This window comes from Rhipicephalus sanguineus, chromosome 1, assembly GCF_013339695.2.
Source record: "Rhipicephalus sanguineus isolate Rsan-2018 chromosome 1, BIME_Rsan_1.4, whole genome shotgun sequence".
NCBI lineage: Eukaryota > Metazoa > Arthropoda > Arachnida > Ixodida > Ixodidae > Rhipicephalus > Rhipicephalus sanguineus.
Window position 1 is genome coordinate 237,753,376 of NC_051176.1, and position 20,903 is coordinate 237,774,278.

Here is a 20,903-nt window from a genome sequence, read left to right on the forward strand (position 1 = left end):
AGAGTCTGGCCTTCATCAGGACCAGACTCTGGCTGAAACGTCGAAATAACAACGTTGTGACTTCTCACGGAGGATCTACTTGACCATATATATATATATATATATATATATATATATATATATATATATATATATATATATATATATATATATATATATATTGTTTACAATTAGGTAGGCTCATATTACTCACTGTATACATGAGCTTTCGTAAACGTGCTTTATGCGCCATAGCTGCTACCGCAAATATTTAGTTAATCGCACGCGAAACGCTGAATAAAAAGGCATCCGGGCGTGCGCAGGTGTGCATGTAGCGAGTGCTTCGACTCCGCTTAGTTAACCAACGCCGATCTTCACGCATCTCTAACACCCTCCCTGCTAGTCGCAACGTGAGCCGGCCGACGTCGGCGGGATTTCATTAGGCGTGCTACGGTTCGAGTCTCCCGCCGATGGGGCGAAGAAGAGCCGCGTTCAGCATCCCGGCCGTCACGCTGCTTATTGAGAGGAGGCCCGCGCGAGAGGGGCACAGGCGCGCACTCCATAAGCGCGCGCGCGCGGGGCATATTGGCTGCGCGGCGGCGCGCGATTGGCGTCGCGGGCGCCGCCAATGGGGCGGCGAGCCCCGCCCCCGGCCGCCGCGGGGCGCCTGCCCACGGCGGACGGCGGTCGACGGCACTCGGCGACCAAACACACACCGCCCATGGTAGCAGCAGCGCGGCGCGATCCCCCGCGTTGCTGAGAGCGCGCGTGCCATGCTGGAGTTGGGCGCCGGCACGAATCCGCCCGCGAGCAGTGCCTCGTCCATGCTGTCGATGCTCAACATGGAGTCGTCCCGGTCCAACGCTTTCCTGCTGGGCAGCCCGCCGCTGGCCGCACTCCACTCGATGACCGACATCCGCGCCAGCCAGGCGTCGTACACAGCCAGCTCGTCGGCACTCAAGGCGCAGAGTTCGCTTTCGTGCGCCTACTCGAGCGCCTCGGGTACTCCGCACGGCATCAACGACATCCTGGGGCGGCCGCAGGCAGCAGCCGCCGCCGCCGCGGCTGCCGGTCTCGGCGCCATCGGGCTGCCCCGCTTCGGCCTCGGCGCCGCCGGCGTCTACTTCAACCCGGCCAACGGCGCGTTGCACAAGATGGGCCTGGCAGAGCTGCCCGGCCGGCCGCACCTCTACTGGCCCGGCGTGGTCCAGAACCCGGCGCTCTGGAGAGACCGCCTTGCATCCGCCTCAGGTGAGCACTCGTACCTACTTTTGCATGCGCGTATGCACGTCACTAAAATGTTCTCTCGGAGAAAGACACCTTTACCGTTTCACTTGTGAATACTTCCAGGAGTTCGCCTTGGGTCAAAATCGTAGTGTTATGGCGCTGCCAAGTTTCGCTCACGCTTCGAAGGCACGTGCCCAATGTACACGTGATGCAGTGCACGTGCTCAGTGAGCGTGAACATCGGATCTATTTAACCGCGCTGTTATGTGAATTTCGATTTGTACGATGTCGCCGAGCACTTTTGTCTAAAGCGTCCCTGACCCGAGTGATACTTTCCCTCGTAGCACATGGCACGCCAAACACCGACGCCCGCCGCTGAGGCGTGGGTGGCTGGCAGCCCAAACTTTCTCATTTCAGAGCGCTTGCCTTGCATGTTTTAGCGACGCGAACAACTTGCACGATACGATGCTTGAATTTCAATCGCGCAGCGATGGGGGCTTTGACACATCGTGCACGTGTGGTGTGGCAAAGTTGGTAATGTTTATTCAGTACCGATCGAAACTAAGTCTACTGATCGCGTTGTGGGACGCCGCATAACCACAAATCACCTCAAAGAAGTCGGTATGGCTGTCTTTGATTGCATGACATCAAACAGCTGTCGATGAAGGGTGAAGATGCAATAACTGCGGCGGTGATCACCACCATCACTACAAGAAGCCTTGGGTTTTAGGGACAACACTGAAAAGGTAAAGAGGTCTACAATAGCAATAAGTAAAATACGGTTGGAGGATTGCTGGCGAAAGAGTAGGTACAAGGGATAAAAATAAATAGTGGGAAAAGTAAGCTTACTTTACCGTAAGGAGCAAAAACTGGAGTTGTGAGTTTAGGAGCCTTTTTTTCTATATAGAAGAAAAATTTAAGGCAGGTATACACAAGGCATCGTGCTGAATGTTAAAAAATTATATATATATATATATATATATATATATATATATATATATATATATATATATATATATATATATATATATATATATATATATATAATAAGAGTAATTTCTTTTAGCGTAGTGTCACACAAGCCACCGGCATCAAGGGGACGCTCACACCATCCGTCCATCTATGTGTATACACTGCGAAGTGCAGGCTTACTGAACCCTATTAGAACAAAGTTTCAAGTTTGATTAAATGATGAGATATAATTCTCTGTACGTGCCTTTGCAATAAGATATGCAAGAGCTTCGGTATCTAGCTCGTGTGACCTATATACCCTAGACTACAACGTGAAACATTTCGTTTCAAAATAAGTAAAATACAAAACCCGCGACAGGCTTTCACGTCCTTGTCATTAATTACCCAGTGCCTTCAAGTGCATCGCTTTCCCTCACGCTGCCAAGTTCGTCACGTAAACTCAAAGCTTATTCGATACAATCCAAAGGAAATTCGTATATACGATAATGGAAGCCTTCACTCGTTAAGGTTAGGGCATTTATGCGCCAGTATTGTGATGGTGCCATTTATGTGTTGTTATTTATTACGTAATATGTTATTTCCCTCGAGCGACAACTTAGGTAATAAGTTTTAGCCGAAGAGCATGCAGGTATAAAACTGTTGCCAATAGATATGATCAATCAGGGGAGCATGCCTGCTCCAAGCTTGAAAGAACTACCCTGTATTTTGTATAATTCTGTCAATCGCTATGTCAAGTTCCGTGCTTTAATACAACCAGCACTAAGAGAAAATGGATAATAATGACAACAGTAACAACTGTTTCACTTGTTGATGACTATGCGGGTATGATGGGGTGGGGACTGTGCTTGGGATGTTATGGCAGACGCATAAAAATTACTTCAGACCACCTATGCAGGCTGCGGTAAATACACCTATAGTTTCCTTCCATGCATAGACCTGCTTGTTGCATCCCACAAATATTCTCAAAGTAGGTACAAGTCTTGATTTCGTACCCTGACAACTCAGGGTTGAAAACGTTGGCAACTGCTTTTATCTTGCCGGCTTGCCCAGAATACCAATTGTTATAACACGACATGCCTCACAGACACCGGTCAGCATACAGGTATGTCATGACTCATGACAACCTTCTGACAGAGACGGATGGCAGAAAGAACTAAAATGACCGTCCACTTTCGACTACAGATGTGCTTCACAAGTCAAGAAATGCGCCAACGTGGCTTTTTCCTTTAAACAAAGACGTGTATGTCAAAAACCGATACAACAAGTTGCAAGCTTGACCAGATATCCGCTTGCTTGATCCTTCTCGTGTGTAGGTTTGTTAGCTGTTTTTCTATTAGCAAAAAAAGATCACCTGTAGAGCGTTCCTACAAATCAAGATCCCACGCATGATCATACGAACTCAGATGATTCGTGACTCCAACGCCTCGACCACTTCCACACTATTTTTAGTCGAGAGACAAGTTTCATGCGTGAGTTCTCTACCAGCCTTGTCACTGCCGTGCCTTGAAATGACAAGAAATCAACTGGCAACCAGATTTCCAATGCCCATGTGCTCTTCAACTTAGGTCGTTCTTTAGTTGCCTAGCAGTCGTTTATGTGTCGGCTTTACTGCAGGAATTCCGCTGGCAAAGAACTTGTTTTTCGTGCTTCGGACAAAAAACAATTTCGTTGTCGGCCTCAAGAAATGCGTGGAGGCATTGCTTATCAGTCGCCAGCGTTGCCTCGTGTTGCTTGAACGTTTAATTACTAGTAGCCAGCCTGATGTTTTTCGTTGTCGGGCGGGGTTATTTATTTAAATTGGCTCTTCAGCAACAGAACAGACGTTCAGTTGTGTGTTTTAAAGAGGGATGATGAAAAAAGAGAAAGTTCGTCTATCTACGTATGCGCTAGTCACTGTATGTGGGGTGGCTTTTCTCTTACTAAAATGTTCAGTCATATACATGAGCGCTCGCCATGTACATGCATGCCTTTTCTGTTCCTACTGCGTTCCTGTCCCAAATCAATAATTGACAGTTTTAGATGGACGTCCGCAGGCAGACAGCCGTTTCCAATGGCTACCTGCGTATGCACAGAGCTGCTGCGGACACTAAGCTAAATCTGTCTATTAAACAAATGCGTGTTTTTTTGTGTTTTTTTTAATTACGCTTTCCGCCCATGGCGCTTTATACATTTGTCAAGAAGCTTTGCCTGTGGCTGTTCCAGAACCTTCCTCTTCATATATGCTCAAGTCGCGATAATGTAGCATAATATGTAAGGCTATCTTGTATGCGATAGTTGGTATTGTTTAATCGCTACAGTCAGATGGAAAGGTATAGGCAAAACATAACAGAGTGGGCCTGTTTCCCCATAAATACATCGTTGTAACTTTAATGTCGAAGCTTATAGTAGGCTCTAGCTAGCAAAACAAGAATGCTTTATGGTATCACCCTTGTAACGCTCAAGCAAGACCCGCCACGGTGGTCTAGTGGTTACGGTGCTCGACTGCTAACCCGAAGGTCGCGGGATCGAATCCCGGCCGCCGCTGCAGCATTTTTGTTGGACGCGAAAATGCTTGAGGCCCGTGTACGTAGATTTAGGTGCACGTTAAAGAACCCCAGGTAGTCATAATTTCCGGAGCCCTCCACTACGGCTTCTCTCATAATTATATCGTGGTTTCGGGACGCTAAACCCGAACAATTATTATTAAGCGCAAGCATGGAAAAATTCGCCAACACGCTAAATGAGAAATCACTTATGCTTTGTCAACATAAATTCAAATTTTAAGTGCAATAGTTTTCGCTATATACCCATTATCACCAACTGGCAACATTCTTGATATAAACATTTCTGAGTCTCATCTGTCACTCAGAGCGCGATCGCCACTTTCGCCTTTGAGAAGGTGTATGCTTCACATACAAGCAGTGCAAAATACAGAGGACCAGTAAAAGAAGAGCACGGATGACAGCGCTAATTTAAATAGTACACATTGAGAAGAGAGAGAGAAACATTTTAATGAAAAGCTGGAGATGTTTGCCTGGCTATTCGCCTGACATGCTACTCCAGGTGCTGGGTGACGATTGTGATATAAACACTGATAAACTCATAACACATACAGCCACACACACGTTGACTACGCTGTTTACAAAGTTTCGTTCAGGCTCGTGGTTCGCAAGAAAGACAAACAGCGCTCTCGTGGCGCGTAGAGCACAGGTGCTGCTTTTCCATGGGCCCAGAATATGTCGCAACTCTAAGCACGAGCCCCGTTGAAAATGTAAGGCCGCCTTCAGAGACTCTCTGATGCTTATCGCTTGCATTCACAAAGAACATTATTCAGATCTTCTGGGACGTTACATTGGACGCACATTGGTGAATCCGACAGCTTAATCTTGCTCCTAAAGTAGTTAGAGTATGCGACGTTTAGTGTGATGCGGTGCAAGCATATTTCATCTTGTCTGTTTAAGTCTCGCGGTATATCGAAGTCACACGATGGATTGATCTTGTAAAGAGGGAATGTGTATTATTTGGCCCAATGATCATCTCATTACTCAGTCATGGGGGCAGAAACCAGCTGAGCACTTAAGAGATAAAAAGTGTGTTTCCATCTTATGCGTTAACTTATTGTCATAATAATGTCAGTGCTACTAATGATACGATGTTATAAATGCGCTTTTATTCCGATGCTGTATATGAAATAGTTTAATAAGCCAAAATGCATAGGAGGGATATTCTAGACACTACACAGCTGAAATTCGTAGGACAGGAGAAAGCAACGTTGCTGAGAAGGGTGCGATCGATCACAAAGGTCCCATTTATATCGCATGACGAGCAAACCTGGGAGTGATAGAAAAGGCTCTGCATTTGGGCAAGAGAGAGAGAGTTGACAGTACGGCTCTTCATTTTACACAGTATATAGGCTTGACACGTGTACACGTTTCATCGGGAGCTTTTCTGCAAACTTCATTTCGGCACGTCGACAGAATCAGCGAGCGCCTTTACCCTTCATTCAGACTATATATATAGCGCAGTAAGTATAGCTGAGTGAACCAGTATACGCTTTACGTAAAATTTCGGACTCTTTCATTTCGCATTTATAACAAAGAAAGCCTTGGCATTCACTAAATGCTGCCGGCGTTGCACTTGTTCAGACCGATTAACGGGTGACGGTATACGCTGAATGACAACTTAAAAGCGCCTGCTAGCAACCCGTTCTCGGCCGAAGCAGTGGCAGCGTCTGGTGCAGTGAAGAACAATTCCGGGTAGACCAATAATGAAACAAGTATAACTGCGCAGGAGTTACGCTGCTCTGAAACAAGATCAAGTGACACAAAAAGGCAAGGAGAACTTGGCCGTTGTGCTTAGTTTTGCTCACTCGTCCCAACACCGATCAAATGACCTAATCGTCTTTAGCTTCTATGTTCTCCTGGGCAACCACCCTTGCCAGCTGGCAGCTGCGTTGAAAAAAAAAAAAAACTGAGTGCGAAGGCTGTTTGAATGCCACATGCATCATGAAAAGTTAGGTTAGTCTGCAATAACACAGCGTACCCACATTCGGTCTAGTATTTACCGCAAACGCTTTGGGAAGACGTCTAGAGAGATCAGACAAATGCAGTGTCTATTTATCAGAGCGCTATATGCTGTTTTTAAAGAGAGCAATGTAGTCTTGCTGGCAAGCCAGTGAAGAGCTTGCGAAGGAAGGGCACGGTGGAAGGGAGGGACGCCTAGGTAAAAGCAGCAATTACTTGCTGAGATGAGGCGTTCAGTTTGTAACAATACCAAGTACTTTCCGTTTACGTAGTAAAGGAAGCGGGAAAATATGTAGACTTTGTTCTACGGTGGACTTGGCTAACTTTTAAAAAAACGAAGAAAAAGAAAAACGTACCGCACGCATAAGCGAGGTAGAAAACCCCTTTAAATGTGGTAATCGGGTTATGGTGTATTAAGATACACACTCAATTTTGAAGCGCACATTATACTTGTAAAGGTGAAAGCCAAGACAAATGACAGTCAACACCACGTCAATCTAACTGGGTGTCATTTGAAAGTAATTCTTTAAGTTTACAATTGTTTTTTTTTCTTTTGTTGTCGTTGTTGCTATCTCTAAATTCCCAGTACTGATATCACTGCTGTTTTATTAGAGTGAGCACTATAAATATTTGACCATTTGGTGGAAAAAGACAAGCAGAATTTTGGTAGCGTTCCATTGCATGAGCCGCTAGGCTTCTTAAGTTGTGAGCTTTCTGCAAAAAGCACACAATTGTAGATAGCGGTAACATAAATATTGCACATAGAAGAACAAAAGAAGACTCAGACGAACGATTACGTCATGTCTGGCGCACTTATTCTCGCATTTATGTGTGTATTTTATAAAGATAAACACACTACAGTTTCATGACTAAGTAATTAAGAATTAAAACTGCATATCGGGCTAGTTGGATTTGGTTTACGGTCGAAGGAGCACAAACACAGGGACAGAACAAGAAATGAACAACGCGAGCGTTGTCTCGCAACTACTTATTTTAAACTTTGCACAATATATAAATAGAGATGCAAAAATCAAACAACGGAATACCACGCCGAAAAGGCAGCATCAAAAACGTGAAGCACAACCACGAACTAACACAGGTTTTTTACATTAGAAAACGACGGCTCGTGCGTTAGCCTGGAGTCACTTACCCTATACGTGATGCTGAATTTCGTTCTATTCATTAATCGTTACAGACGTCTTCCCAGCGAATGTGCTCCACGTGTGTGTTGTTGCCTTTTCGGCGTGGTATTGCGTTTTTTTAGTATTTCTATTTATATTGTGTAAATTTTAAAATAAAATTTCAGTTGCGAGGCAGCGCTCGTGTTTGTTTCTTTTTCTGTCACTGTGTTTGCGCTGGTTTCCCTTCCACCATGAAGTAATTAAGGCTAGAAATCATACAATTAACTTCAAAGTTTTTAGTAGAAATTAAGAATGCTTACATGAATAATGCTTAAATTTTATATAATGTACTTTAATCGCAAAAGAAAAAGAAGCAACCACTACAAGAGAAGCAAAAGTGCAGCCCAAATGTGTTTTCGGTGTTTAGGCACCGTGTTTGCAATAACCATTCTAGAGAAAGTTGTCTCCCGAGAGATTCCACTTCGCGGCAACAGGAGGCAGCTTTAGGCAGTGGGTGGAATGCAAAACCGATAGTATTAAAAAAGGTAACTATGCGCAGTAGACAAGTGACATGGCTGTGATTAACACCCTATTCGGGTGACTCCGGGTTAATCTTGACTGCTCGAAGTACCCACATCTCACATAATGGGTGCTTTTTCTTTTCCTTTCTTTTTTGGTGGGGATTGTGGTTCATCCAGGAATGCACCGCGGCTGGTATCGAGCTCGTACAGGGACCACGTGGAATAATGCAGTGGGTAAATGCCAAAACGGCCCTGCACTTACAAATGTTTGGGTAAGCGTTGAGGAATCCAAAAACTAATCCGGCTCCCTGCAGCACACCGTCTTTCATACAGCCCACAACTCTGCATATTTTGGAAGTCGAAAACCATGATTCGATCATAGAATTGAAAAACTCACATGGTCCCTTAAAGGGGTCATGAAGCACCCCTTGGGCTGATTGAAAAAACACATCCTGCGGAAAGCTGACACGGCTATGAACTGCTCTGCCAAATATTACAGTCGTTCGCGCCGCGTAATGGCCACAAGCGGAGCGCGAAGTTGCCGTTTCCCCAGGCACCCTCTTTTCAAACAGAGGCCGGTTCTCACTCTCGTCGGTGGGCGGGGCGTCTGTCCGCTGTACGTCGCAAGAGACATAGCATGCTTATTGGCCGATAGCCGACGTAAATCGAGAGCGGCGTTCGGATCAGATGCGCTTCTTGCCGCGGGGTGCCGCCACTTGCCGGCGCCGCACTCCTCAGTACACGGTAGCCGCACTCGCGCAAGCGAATCACAGCGGGAGAGCGATCGCGTTTCATGACGCGCGCTGGCGTAACTTCTTTCCCCCATGCCATCCCTCCCTGTCTAGCTTCCAGTGCGCTCGTCGGCACGAGAAAAGAGAGAAAGCGCTGGGAGCGTGCGCGAAACCCCCGTAACTCCGCTGATTCTTGACGGATTCGAGAAATTTTTGCGGCAATCGATTCGGGAGGCAGTACACTCCGATACTGAGGCCATTAGATCATTACTTGGAAAAGTGGTTCATGACCCCTTTAAGCGTTCGCTTAAGAAAACTCGAAGGTGAAATCAATCTTTTTCTTCTAAGTCGATGTATTTATTGATCCTCGCCCGCTACCCTCCGAGAGCTTTCTGCACCTAACGTGGTACTGCACTGCCTCCAGGATCGGAGGCATTGTAAGCTTTCTGTACCTCACCTGGTTTTGCACGGCCTCCGTGATCGGCCGACCTTTAACTAAGCGACGATGTCATGTGATGATGGCATGGGGTGACATCATGTGATATACAGTAAAACCTCGGTGATACGATCACGGCTCGTACGAATTTCGGGGTGACACGAATTTTTCTGTGGTCCCGGCCAAGGCCCATTAGCCTGCAATGTATAGGAGTGCGGTTTTTGCGAACCGATTTTCACCCCGCGACGTTTGATACGAACGTACGCTGGCGCACAGGTACGAACAGGTGCTGCCCGCACTGTCGCGGAAGACGCGGCAGTCCCGCGCAGGCGCGGGCATGCGCTGCGCGACCATCAACTCTTGCCTCCGAGATTGTGCGCCCGAATCTTGGAGGCCGTTATGCGCCTTCCCGTTTAGATTACAGATGGCGCTGACGTCGCGTTTCTTTCTTTCTTTTTTTTTTTCAACGCGTTCACGCGTGCTGCTGTGCTCGAGGCAGCATCGTCTTTGTACTGCGTTAACACGTGCCTGCGACGTCGATGCAAGCCATGTGCTCGCAATCAGACGTTCTGTGAAACAAGACTGAAACTTAGGCTGCGGGTCCATCATGAAGTCCCATGAAAGGTGGACGAAGACTCCGAAAGACGAAGCGGACGGTCTTGGCGAAGGAGCTAGGCCTCGCAACGTACGCGCACACCTGCCAACTCTCCGATTTGCACGGGAGACTCCCGAACTTTCAGCAAACCTCCCGATTGTGCAGACATGGCCGTAACTCTCCCGAAAAGCGCCCCCAACACCACCGCGATAAGAAAATAACAGCAACAAAGGACAGCGATTCTAAAATTTTCTGGCCTTCACCTATCGCGTACAAAGTGCTTAAGTTACTTTCGCCGCAGTACTTTGATGTCATGCAGAAAAGCGTAGTACGATTAGGAAGGGGTTACTAGCTGTCACGCGTCACAACACATCTGGTTCATTAATTACACACGCGCGCACGCACCGTATATTTACGAGTACAAGTATGATCGCTGAAGTCGAAAAAGTTTACTGGCAATCATTCAGAACTGTTGATGACGTCGCTGCGGCCCTGAGAAACACTAAATCAAAACGTATGCCAACTTTCTTTTGTCGCGTTCTAATTTTCTATGTTTTCTGGCGATACGAATTTCGGATGATACGAATATTTTTGGTAACCCCGGGAGATTCGCATCACCGAGGTTTTACTGTATATATAATTTTCATAGCCTTTTATTCTCTTCATGAGTGGGGCGCAAGGGATACCGGCAAGTCTCTCTACGTGATTACTCAATACGTCTGAACATGCGGACATGCAACATTTCAGATAATTGGAACTATATGAAACGAAAAGATAGATAGGCTAGAGAGCGTTACCTGCTTCGTCCTATTCAAATGTAAAATAGGTTTAAAAAAGAAATGATAGAGCAGAAAGCATGCCATCTGTGGGAGCCGGACGAGTGCTGCACCGGACGTAGACTGCGATTCTCTACCAGTGCAGTTATGGTGCACTGTCGCAAATTTCACACATTTATAAAGCTGAAACACGCAGCACCTGTTCATTTTACCTTATGCGATGGTATGTAGCCCTTCTGCTATCCCAGGAAATTTGCACCGCGACGTTTGATAGAATACACACTATATAGGCCATAAGTATTCAGAATTACTTTTTGAAGATCATTACGCCGAAAGCTTCGATGCTATTTTGCTTCTTGTGATTGTCATAGTATGCGTGCAACCATTTTATATTTCGCTCAATTCTGTTCCTTCTTATTTTCGTTCGCAACCAGCTGACTGTGGTGATAGTGTCTGCGGAGTACCGCTCGGCGGAGTATCCCAAGCGCGAGAACTAATCTATAGCACTGCAGTCAACCCGTTACATTACACCAACCCTCCATGGCAGCATATTAAATTACGCTCGCGTCAAGTGGTACTTTATATGGTGAGGCAGGACGGACGTTCGCTTTAAAGACTCACACACTCCTTATGCTTCATTCTCGAAAAAAAATTAAGGTAGTCGTATTTACTAATTTTGAGGCAGTAAATGATTGTCACAACATTCACTACCTACTATAGTAACTGTAGGTAGTAACTGCCAAGTTAGTAAATTTGCTACCATGGCGCTTACTACTTATAATTACTGCGTACATGGAAGCAGTAATGGAAAGTTAGTAACATTATTACCGCGACAGTCACTACCTTGCTCATCGAATCTACTACAAAAGTTCAAGCTCACATAAAAAAAGTAAACTGGTACGGCATTGTCTTGTTACACTGGTTAATAACCGCTAATTACTTCATGTGAGCCCTGGTAAATACACACCACAACGACATCTTCAGATAACCATGTACACATAGAGACATGAACGAACCATAAACGAAAACACACACACACGCATACACAGAATATCAAGGCTGCTGTATACGCGACATACACTTTAGCAGCAACTTCAAGGCTATATATATGGCCCTGCTTTAGTAGCACACGTTGTATACCGGTGAGTAGCAATGAACTTAGCGAAATATATATATATATATATATATATATATATATATATATATATATATATATATATATATATATATATATATATATATAATCGACGTTTTGAACCGGATTCTTATGCCTTGTATGTACGTGCGTCATGAAGTAGCACAAATCAGTTGTTCCGATATAATCAAGAAAATTATAGTCTGCCTAAGTTTTCCATAGGTCTGTCACAATCGCAGCATAACATACTACGGTCAGTATAGAGGTAGTAACGTTTAAACCCGTCACGCATTGAAGTAGTAACTGTTCTAACCCTGACACTCTGAGGAGTAATGACAATGTTTGCTGCGTCTCATATATTTCTGCAATAACGAAACGTTAGCAACACGCAGTAAAGTTGACATTAGGGTAGTAACTGCCGCAGTTACTAACGTTTTACTACTTTTTTAAAAAGACACTGAGGAACCGGAATTATTTCAGGGCCACCTTTAGCTACAGTTTTCTTTTCCTATCAGCGGAGAGTTCATATTCAGCTTAGATGTTAACATATTTCAACGTACTATATCCCTAGCAATTACGCTATGATAGGGGTGTCATAAATAAATGAAAGCACAAATAACAAGCGGTAAGGCTATTGTAGACCGCGTTGTGTGTTAAGAAGTCGAGCGCACCTCCTTTGAAACAAAAGCCCAAAAAAGAACACCCATTAGTACAGCCCTACATTTTCGTGATGTTATTGACATGGAGACAAAGAAACAGAGAGGCAAAGGGCAGGGAGGTTGACCGGAAGGAAGGGTCCCATGCTCGACCCATAATGCACTGGGAAACAGGGGAAGGGGAGGTTGAAAGACATGAGATAGTAGAGAAATAGAGAGCTCATACGCACCTTCATAGCAGGTCGCTATTAAAGACATGTGTTTGTACTAACGAACATGAAAACGGAATCACAAACACATAAGCCCGACAATCGCTCAAGCGGTATAGAGACCGATCAATAGCTTATTGAAAGCAAAAGCGACGCCGACGGTGGAAAAACCAAACTGCAGCTCACAACTGAGATACCTGTGGGCCAGAAGGTCGAGCATTACCATAAAGCAGAATATCGCTTTATGTAATCGCTACTCTCATTATGCCTCAATTTCAATGTTTTTTACCACCGATATCTATCATCATGTAATGGAAAGATATCTGGGGCCACATTTTCTATCAGTCTATATCATTTCCCATTGTTCTTATCTTCCGTCGTGCAGACTGGCAGATCCTGGCAACATTGCAGCCGTATATTTCGTTGCGAAATATACGGCTGCAACTTGCCATTCCACGGTCAGTTAGTCGTCCGCCTTCTGGTTTATAAACGTAGGTCTCGGCTTGGAAGACAGCTGTGCTGGGCAGTGTGCTTATCTGCGAGCTAAATATTTATTGTCTACAAACACAGCCACCGGTCTTATCTTTAGCGATAATCCTGGTAGCGCCATGTTCTTTACGGGCGCCGCGCCTATATGATTCCTATCACTGGAGCAATAAATCCCTCATCGATAGCTCATACAATAAATCCATAAATCCTTTAGCCAGCACGTTTAAGCCTGAATCCTACTTTCGGGAGCAATAGAAAACCAATGTATTTAGGTTTCACGCCAAAGCATCCCCTTAAGGTCTCTAACCGTCGCATGCGTACGCGATATTATATCATCGTCAGAGAAAATAACCCATGTTCGCGCATATATTAAAAGAGTTGAACGTCGGCTTATTAGCCCACTTACGTCTCGAGCTGAAGGACACAAAGAATGACGTGATTCGCTGGTCTCAAAACGCGCCATTCTTCCGCAGTAAAGGGACTTCGAGGGCCCTTTGTTCTCTCCATTTCGGTTGGCACGCGGCCCTGCAACAGCTAATTAATTCAGAATACGCTGGTTCGCGTTTGCTTTCATTACCGTGACAATGGTCATTTAGTCCGCGCGACCAGCATTGCAAAAGTGCTGGAAAAACAAAGGCAACGTAATGCTTACAAAGTCCACTGGAAGTATGCCCTGCGTTTGGATAATTTCCCTCGCGAGGAACTTCAATTCGCCCATCGTATACGCGTCCGTGTTTGTTTCGCGCGCCTTGACGCTGCGCTCCAAGAGGGCGAGCGCCTTCGTGAGAGCTGCGCACGGATTGGAAAGAGGGAGGGGGGTCGCAAATAAATTAAGCTCGGACAAATGAGGATCGTTCGGGCACCATCTGGCGGCGCCAAAGGCTGACCGCTTGACACTTAACTGAATGCCCGCGGAACAAAGAAGAGGCCGCCTATCAGCACTGCATGGAGCAGCGCAACCGACAGCAGCAGCCCTTACAAGGATCGGCGGCTTTATAACGAGCAGCCCAATCTTTACGCTGCTTTTGTTCCCCTCGAGGAGCGAAGGTGCCGGCGGGCCGCCGAACCCGACGCGAGCTGCTTAAATGAAGTCGTTGGCGGCGCGGACTGCGTGCCTCCCTTGGCCCCCTTTTGTCACGTGACGGCCGTCGGGTGGCTGGTGATTGGCCCAAGCTGGCCTCTCATCTCGTCCAGGCCCGCAGTATGGAAATTTGGCCCAAGCAAGGGGCGACGAAGGGAGCGCTGCGAGAGGGCAGACTTAATGAACGAAGCGATTTGGACGGGCCTTGGCCGCGCAGACCTTAGGTTTAATGAAAGACCCATGACGAGGGACAAATTAGTCCCCGAGAAGCCCAGGCCACGCGCCGAGCGCACCAGCTTGGCGCGCATATCTCGGATGGCCACTGAAGCGGCGCGCGTTTAAAGTTTCGTGCGCCCAGTCGTTGGAAAGCCGCCGTTAGAAGTTGTAAAATTGCTTCCAAAGTTATTTCGCTCCCTCGCGTGCGGTCCAGGCCCGCTTCGGTCTAAAGTTGGGTAGAGCACCAGTGCGGGGCTGTCGACGCTTGCCAGTGTGATGAGTGTCGCTATAGCCTGGCGCGCACAGTTGCCTAACCTGACCTAACCCTCGATATGCACCAGGTCATGAGCTATGGGCGTGTGCAGCATAACCATCCCGAGCGGTCACCTTGAGAACCTATGGAAACGTTCCGTGGCGGTGGGGTTGGCGTCTTTAGACAAGCTCTTGGTCAAACAAGAAAAAATAAAGTCGAAATAGACTTTATTAGTCTATTAATAGTTACGGCAAGGGGGAAGGGCACTTGCCCCCCCCCCCCCCCCGAACTCATCCACGAAGTAACCTACGAACTCATCCACAAAGCAAATGGGTAGCCTGCGCCTCTAATCATCGGTAAAACAACAATATTGTTTTTCAAATCAGGTGGCACCATGCCATTAGAACATTTTTTCAAGTTTTTCTCAATATTTACCAAATGCTGCGTAGGTGTTTTGTCGAATACCACTTCTTGTCTTCGTCGCGGCATTAGGTTAGAAGGAGAAGAAAGGAAGTTGTGGGTCGAAGATCTTAGTGTAAATGCAGAAATTCAATACACCGCTTATTAACGCAATGAATGAAATCTGCTATTTAAGAGAGCTGTCGTGCAAGGCTAGGTTTATGCTGTATAATGCGCACAATTACTGGATGTTAAGGGCTATCAAGTCTCATTACAACGCTCATTTCCATTGCTGCTAAACAACGCCCGTTCCAGCACCCATAATGTCAGCAATAAACTCACGGTACACCATATCGCTTTCGAGATCTCCTTCATCGCGTGTATGGCGGCTCTTGTCTTGCTCAAAGAGACCGTGGCCACATTGACAGCGCTCGTATAAACCCGTCACGATCGCCTCTGACGCGTCGTAATGACCAGCAACCTTGTATCCGCATTTGTGACGCGAATCGGAGGCCCATAAACGCCACTTTGGCTTCGCGTCAGTGAACGTGACTGTGCCATCCGCAGCGCGGTTATGGTCCCGGGGGCGAGCCTTCGTGTATACGGGCCATTACTGCCGTAATAGGGCGATGAGAAATAGCCCTTTAAGGGCGCCACTTTCGGCTCCGTTGAACCCGCCCGTGGCCCGAGCTCCAATTCCGCAGCGCCATATGTATGTGTGCGTTTGCGTTCACAGGCCGTATTTCCGGGGGCTACGATCACCGCGTCCACATCATTATTGCCACGCTCCACAGCAGCCTGGCGAACGGCTGCTTTTTTTTTTTTCTAGCCGCGTGGGGTGCAGGGAATCCTTTACTTGCCAATATCGAGCGTCCTTTGCTTCGTAAAGTTTCCAGTTGAAGTGCCAGCGCAGCCTTGGTCGTACAGACTGTATCGCACTCGTGACATTGGTTGCCAGGATACCTGCTATACGACTTTTTAAGCACCCTGAGTTGGGGTGGAATGGCACTGAGGTGTGCGCGCAGCATTTTTCTAAACATGCATTTGTTATCGCGTATTGCGCGATGTTGTATGTGCATAGAAAGACACATACATATTCATGCTTGACCGACGAGGTGTCATTATCTGCCTCAGGTTCCGAAGAAAAATATTTTGCTAAATAAAATTCAAAACATCACATACCCGAAAATGTTGACTCGGTAACCTTGAGGTTTCGGACATTGTTGTTTGCGCGAAAACGGAGCAGGCACTGGTGTGTGTACGGCAGCTCATGACGTGTCTGCGCCGCTAAATTATCGTATGCTGGCAGAAAAGCGACCGCCCGAAAATGCCTCTTCCGCCGCAACCGTGTGGGTCGTGAGCCGCGGGGTGCAGTGCATAGCGGTGAGCTGATGGGGCCGCAGCCTGGTCTATATAGCCAACACGCGTGCGGTCCGGGATAAGGGGACGCATTAGAATTCCCTGGATAGAGCCGCCTCCGCACAGCTTCGCCGAAGACGTCCAGCCTCGCGTTGCCAGGGCAACCGCCGCGTATAGATTAATCCGTCTGAAACAAAAACGGTACTCGCTCGGAAACGCTAAAGGCACTCTGCTGGGCGAGAAGAGAGGCCGCGACAACCGAAAGAAGTATAGATGTAACGAAAGAAAGAAAGAAAGAAAGAAAGAAAGAAAGAAAGAAAGAAAGAAAGAAAGAAAGAAAGAAAGAAAGAAAGAAAGAAAGAAAGAAAGAAAGAAAGAAAGAAAGAAAGAAACGAACAGCGGTCCAGCATTTTCAGTGGTGTATCCAGGCTCTGGCGAAAGAAAAAGGTAAAGAAGGAGTAGATAGAAAAACTGGCACTGACAAGCAGCCCCCCACATGGGTCTGTCCAGCAGCGCTCGCTGTCTATGTAATGCGATGCTGCTCCTCTTTGCGATCCGCTTGGCCGGTGTGCGTCTTGGGCTGCCGCGGCTTTGTTGCCTCAAATGTTTTTCTCCCGAGCCGAGCGAGGAGAGGCTGCAAGATCGCGGACGCAGCAGCACAACGCAGCATCTCTTCTCGGTGGCTTCTTTTCGCCCTGTCGGTCCGCGTTCATGTATGTATTACATACACACACGGCCGCTTAGATTCTGCGAAGAAACGCCTTTTCTGCTTTGTCTCGCTCTTCACGCGTATATATATTGCGATGGTAGAAAACGGCACATCCTTCTCTCCGCATCCTTTCGGCTTTTGTGCGGACGCCGTTTTCGTGTGTTTCGAGACAGAATTTGAGTGCTGGGACGTCGATAAGCGTTGAGCGAGGACAATATTTCGCGGCGTATACGCCTGTGCTTACTCGCTGTCACCGTGTGATGCTGCTGTTAAACGGAGGTGTTTTATTTCTACTTATTTTATTTTGCGATTATTCGTATACTGGGCCCTAGTGAGCTACATTTGAACCAAAAACACTGAAATATTGTATATTGATACTCTCGACGGACGCCATAGTCGTAGCATCGCGATTCACAATGATTACGCGCTGCACACCGCAGACATCATTCGGCTTATATATGTGAGACCTGTTTGAACAATATGCGGCCTTAATTATTTTAGAGAAAGGAAGAACGCAGGCTGCATGTACCACACTGTGCGAAGTTTAAGAAGGAGTTCGTGATGTCTTTGGCCATAGGGAGCGTGACTTTCACTTGCGTCGGCTGTTGCGCATGAGCAGTCGGGACGTGCACGGCAAATCTCGTGTAAACGCGATATTAAGCAAAAGCGTAACATGGCTCGAGCACTTCAGTAAAAATACTGCGCATGATTTTGGTGATAAACAAGCAGGAGTGATATCGAATATTACAAAAGCGTTGAAATTTGGCGCTGTATGGTCATCAGGGGGTTAAAAACACAGTATAGCCGCATAAAGGACAGTCATGCATTTCTAGAGAGTGAGCCAATCTCCATGAACCAGCCATAATGATACAGCAGTTTATGAAGTGCAAACGTAGGATGATCGGAGATCGTCGATTAACCGCGCGAAATGAATATGCTCTGCTGTAGCGGATACCCTGGGAAAATTCGAAGACCTAGAAACTGCTGCAGGACAACGTTTCCATTTATACGGATTGTGTGCGCCAGATTTTTTGGCAAAATACAGCATATGTTGTCCGTCAAGCTAGTTACTCTCCATATACATCCTCATGTGAGTTTTAAATGAGAGAAGACATCAACTGCAATGTACTTGCAGTAGCTCTTCCCGAGAATGGGTTCCAGGACTGTTTCGAGAATTGGAATGATAGGGCACATGAAAAAGCAAAGTGGTTTCATTAATCCTTCGCTTAGCATGGGATCGCGCAATTTTATTCTTATATTGCGGCTTGTTCTGTTAAATTAACCGCGCATTCTCCGTCGCATGTCTTCATTCTTGTTTCCGGATCGAAAGTGAAAATTATTTTCGTGACTGAAAATCTTAATTGATGCCATACAGTGGAGAACTACTTCAAGTCGACCTGTTGACAGCTTACCTATGCGTCCATATTTACTTATTTCACTTGAAAGCAGAAAAAGAAAACGGAAAACACCACGCAATGACCCATCGCATCGAGGCATACATCTGCGCTCGTTAATCTGGTAGAAATGCGCAGAGCAATAAGCTATTACAGGTACAAAACAAAGGACCACCGCATTTTCTCTGTAAAAACGTGTTTTGCAAGTTGACTGTAATATATATATACTACACCGGTTTCGACACTCTACAGCCGCGCAAGCCCCTCGTAAAGGAACGGCGGCTCATTAGGCAGTTGCGCCGACTGCTGGCGCAAACTATATTGATCGTGGCTCTAATCGATGACAGCTTCGCAGTCGTTGGACGAGGCGAGCCGTGGCCACGGTATAAAGGCCTGTCCATTCGGAGCTCATGAGAAGCATCTGCATGTCCAGCTATAGACCATCAATCGCAAGCGCAGTCTTTCTGCTGCGCTGCGCGAGACATTTGAGCGTGATCAGTCAAACGGGCCTGCCCATTTGTCCGGCTGCTTCTGCGGCGACATATCGATTCGGGTTGTCCTTATCATTCGCTGATAGATGGCTCTCTTCTATCCGGGGCTCGCAGAAAGTTTATTGCCGGTCATTCGCGCTTCCACGCCGAAGGCCGGTGACCGCTCATACCTCCGATTTTGTTTCTTACAAGACGTTTACTGCCGTAAGTAAGGCAATGAACAAAGTAGACAATTCATAGAGGATGTTGACATATAAACTGCAAATGCAGTGCAGCTAATACACTCTACTCGATGATGAAAATGTCCAAGAACAAGATGAAGCGCAATGGCAATAATACGCGGAGGCTCCGACGTCTTCTCCCTTCGTTCGCCGTCTGAACATCATTCACCGTGCCTATGCAGCAGATGATGCATTTAAATCATAATCTACGTGCATTGCAGAACGGTAACGAGGGAATGGTTAGACTTCTTTGATTTGCAATAGTCGCTCGTGTCTATCGTCGTGTCAGTATTGTGAACCATAGTTATGATGTAGTTATGAGTTACATATGTCGCTTAACAAGAATTGTGACGGCGCCTTCAGTGATAGTATACGAGCAGTCGTCCACTTCAGAGGTCAAAGACGACTCAGTGGCCGTGCCAGAAAACCTACGGCAGCAATGCACGTGCACATAGCCCTTGAAAGTGCATGAGTATGACGGGGTGCATGAATCACCGCGGCACGTACGAGTAGCATCTGTAATGGTGCCAGTCACCGACATTTTGTCCGGGCGAAAGTACATACGTGGCAATCTAAAGTGCGCAGATCAGCTGGCAGTGTGGTGCCTATTCCTTCCGGCCCCAGTTTTGCGGCGCTGGGCTTTTCATTTCTCCTATAAGTCTCATGGATGCCACGGAACAGAAGCGGCCCAATCTATATATATAGACGAGCTCACGTAGCAACGCACAAGCTTTCGGATTCATGCTTGAAGAAATAAGAACTTCTGACGTTTTTCGTACACCGTATGAAGATTAAATCGTTATCTCACGCATTTGTCGCTCTGCAATGTCACTTCGACGCGATGCTGTGAGTCGGTCAGGAAGATTAAGGTGCCATATGTATAGTGAATGGTAAGATTTCTTACTCATATATCGGTGACTTGTTCGCATGTTTTTAGCTATCACAGGATGTTGCTTTCTATTATCCTTTATAAGAGGCTCACGCATTTCGGAAAGGATTCGCCTTCAGTACGCTCGGGGAGCGGTATAGTCCTGATTAAGGCGGTCGACGGTCTGCTCAATAGCATGAGTCATATCAAACACAGTTTAAACTGGACGCCACTTACCAGCTTTTTAAATCTCACCGTTAGAGTTGAAAGTTTTCTTACGCATTTATGCTCTGACTCGTCGGATAGGCCGACATGGTTTCCCTGTGTCGGTTGGAGTCGACTTTGTAAGAATTCATCGTAATCTCGATAACTCCACCATTCACGCAAAGAAATAGACCTCCAAAAAGTTGAGCGACGGCTAAGGTGACTTTGACCACACGATTCGTGTTGAGATAAACGCTGAACTTTCGTTCGTGCAGTAGATGACGTTCAGACAGCGCACTGCAAAATGTTGCAAGAGGCATGTTTTTGTTTTGCATCCTCTAAGCAGGTCAAGCGGCAAGA

General features: G+C 46.6%; 1 protein-coding gene across 1 annotated transcript in view; it reads left to right on the plus strand.

The window, feature by feature from the left end:
* The first annotated feature begins 705 nt into the window (after positions 1 to 705).
* LOC119375209 (homeobox protein Nkx-6.2) overlaps positions 706 to 20,903 on the plus strand; it is a 31,289-nt gene continuing 11,091 nt past the window's right edge. The window contains exon 1 of the mRNA XM_037645397.2: positions 706 to 1,230. Within this exon, the coding sequence (XP_037501325.1) occupies positions 753 to 1,230 (478 nt within the window). The 5' untranslated portion in view covers positions 706 to 752. The remainder of the gene's footprint in view (positions 1,231 to 20,903) is intronic.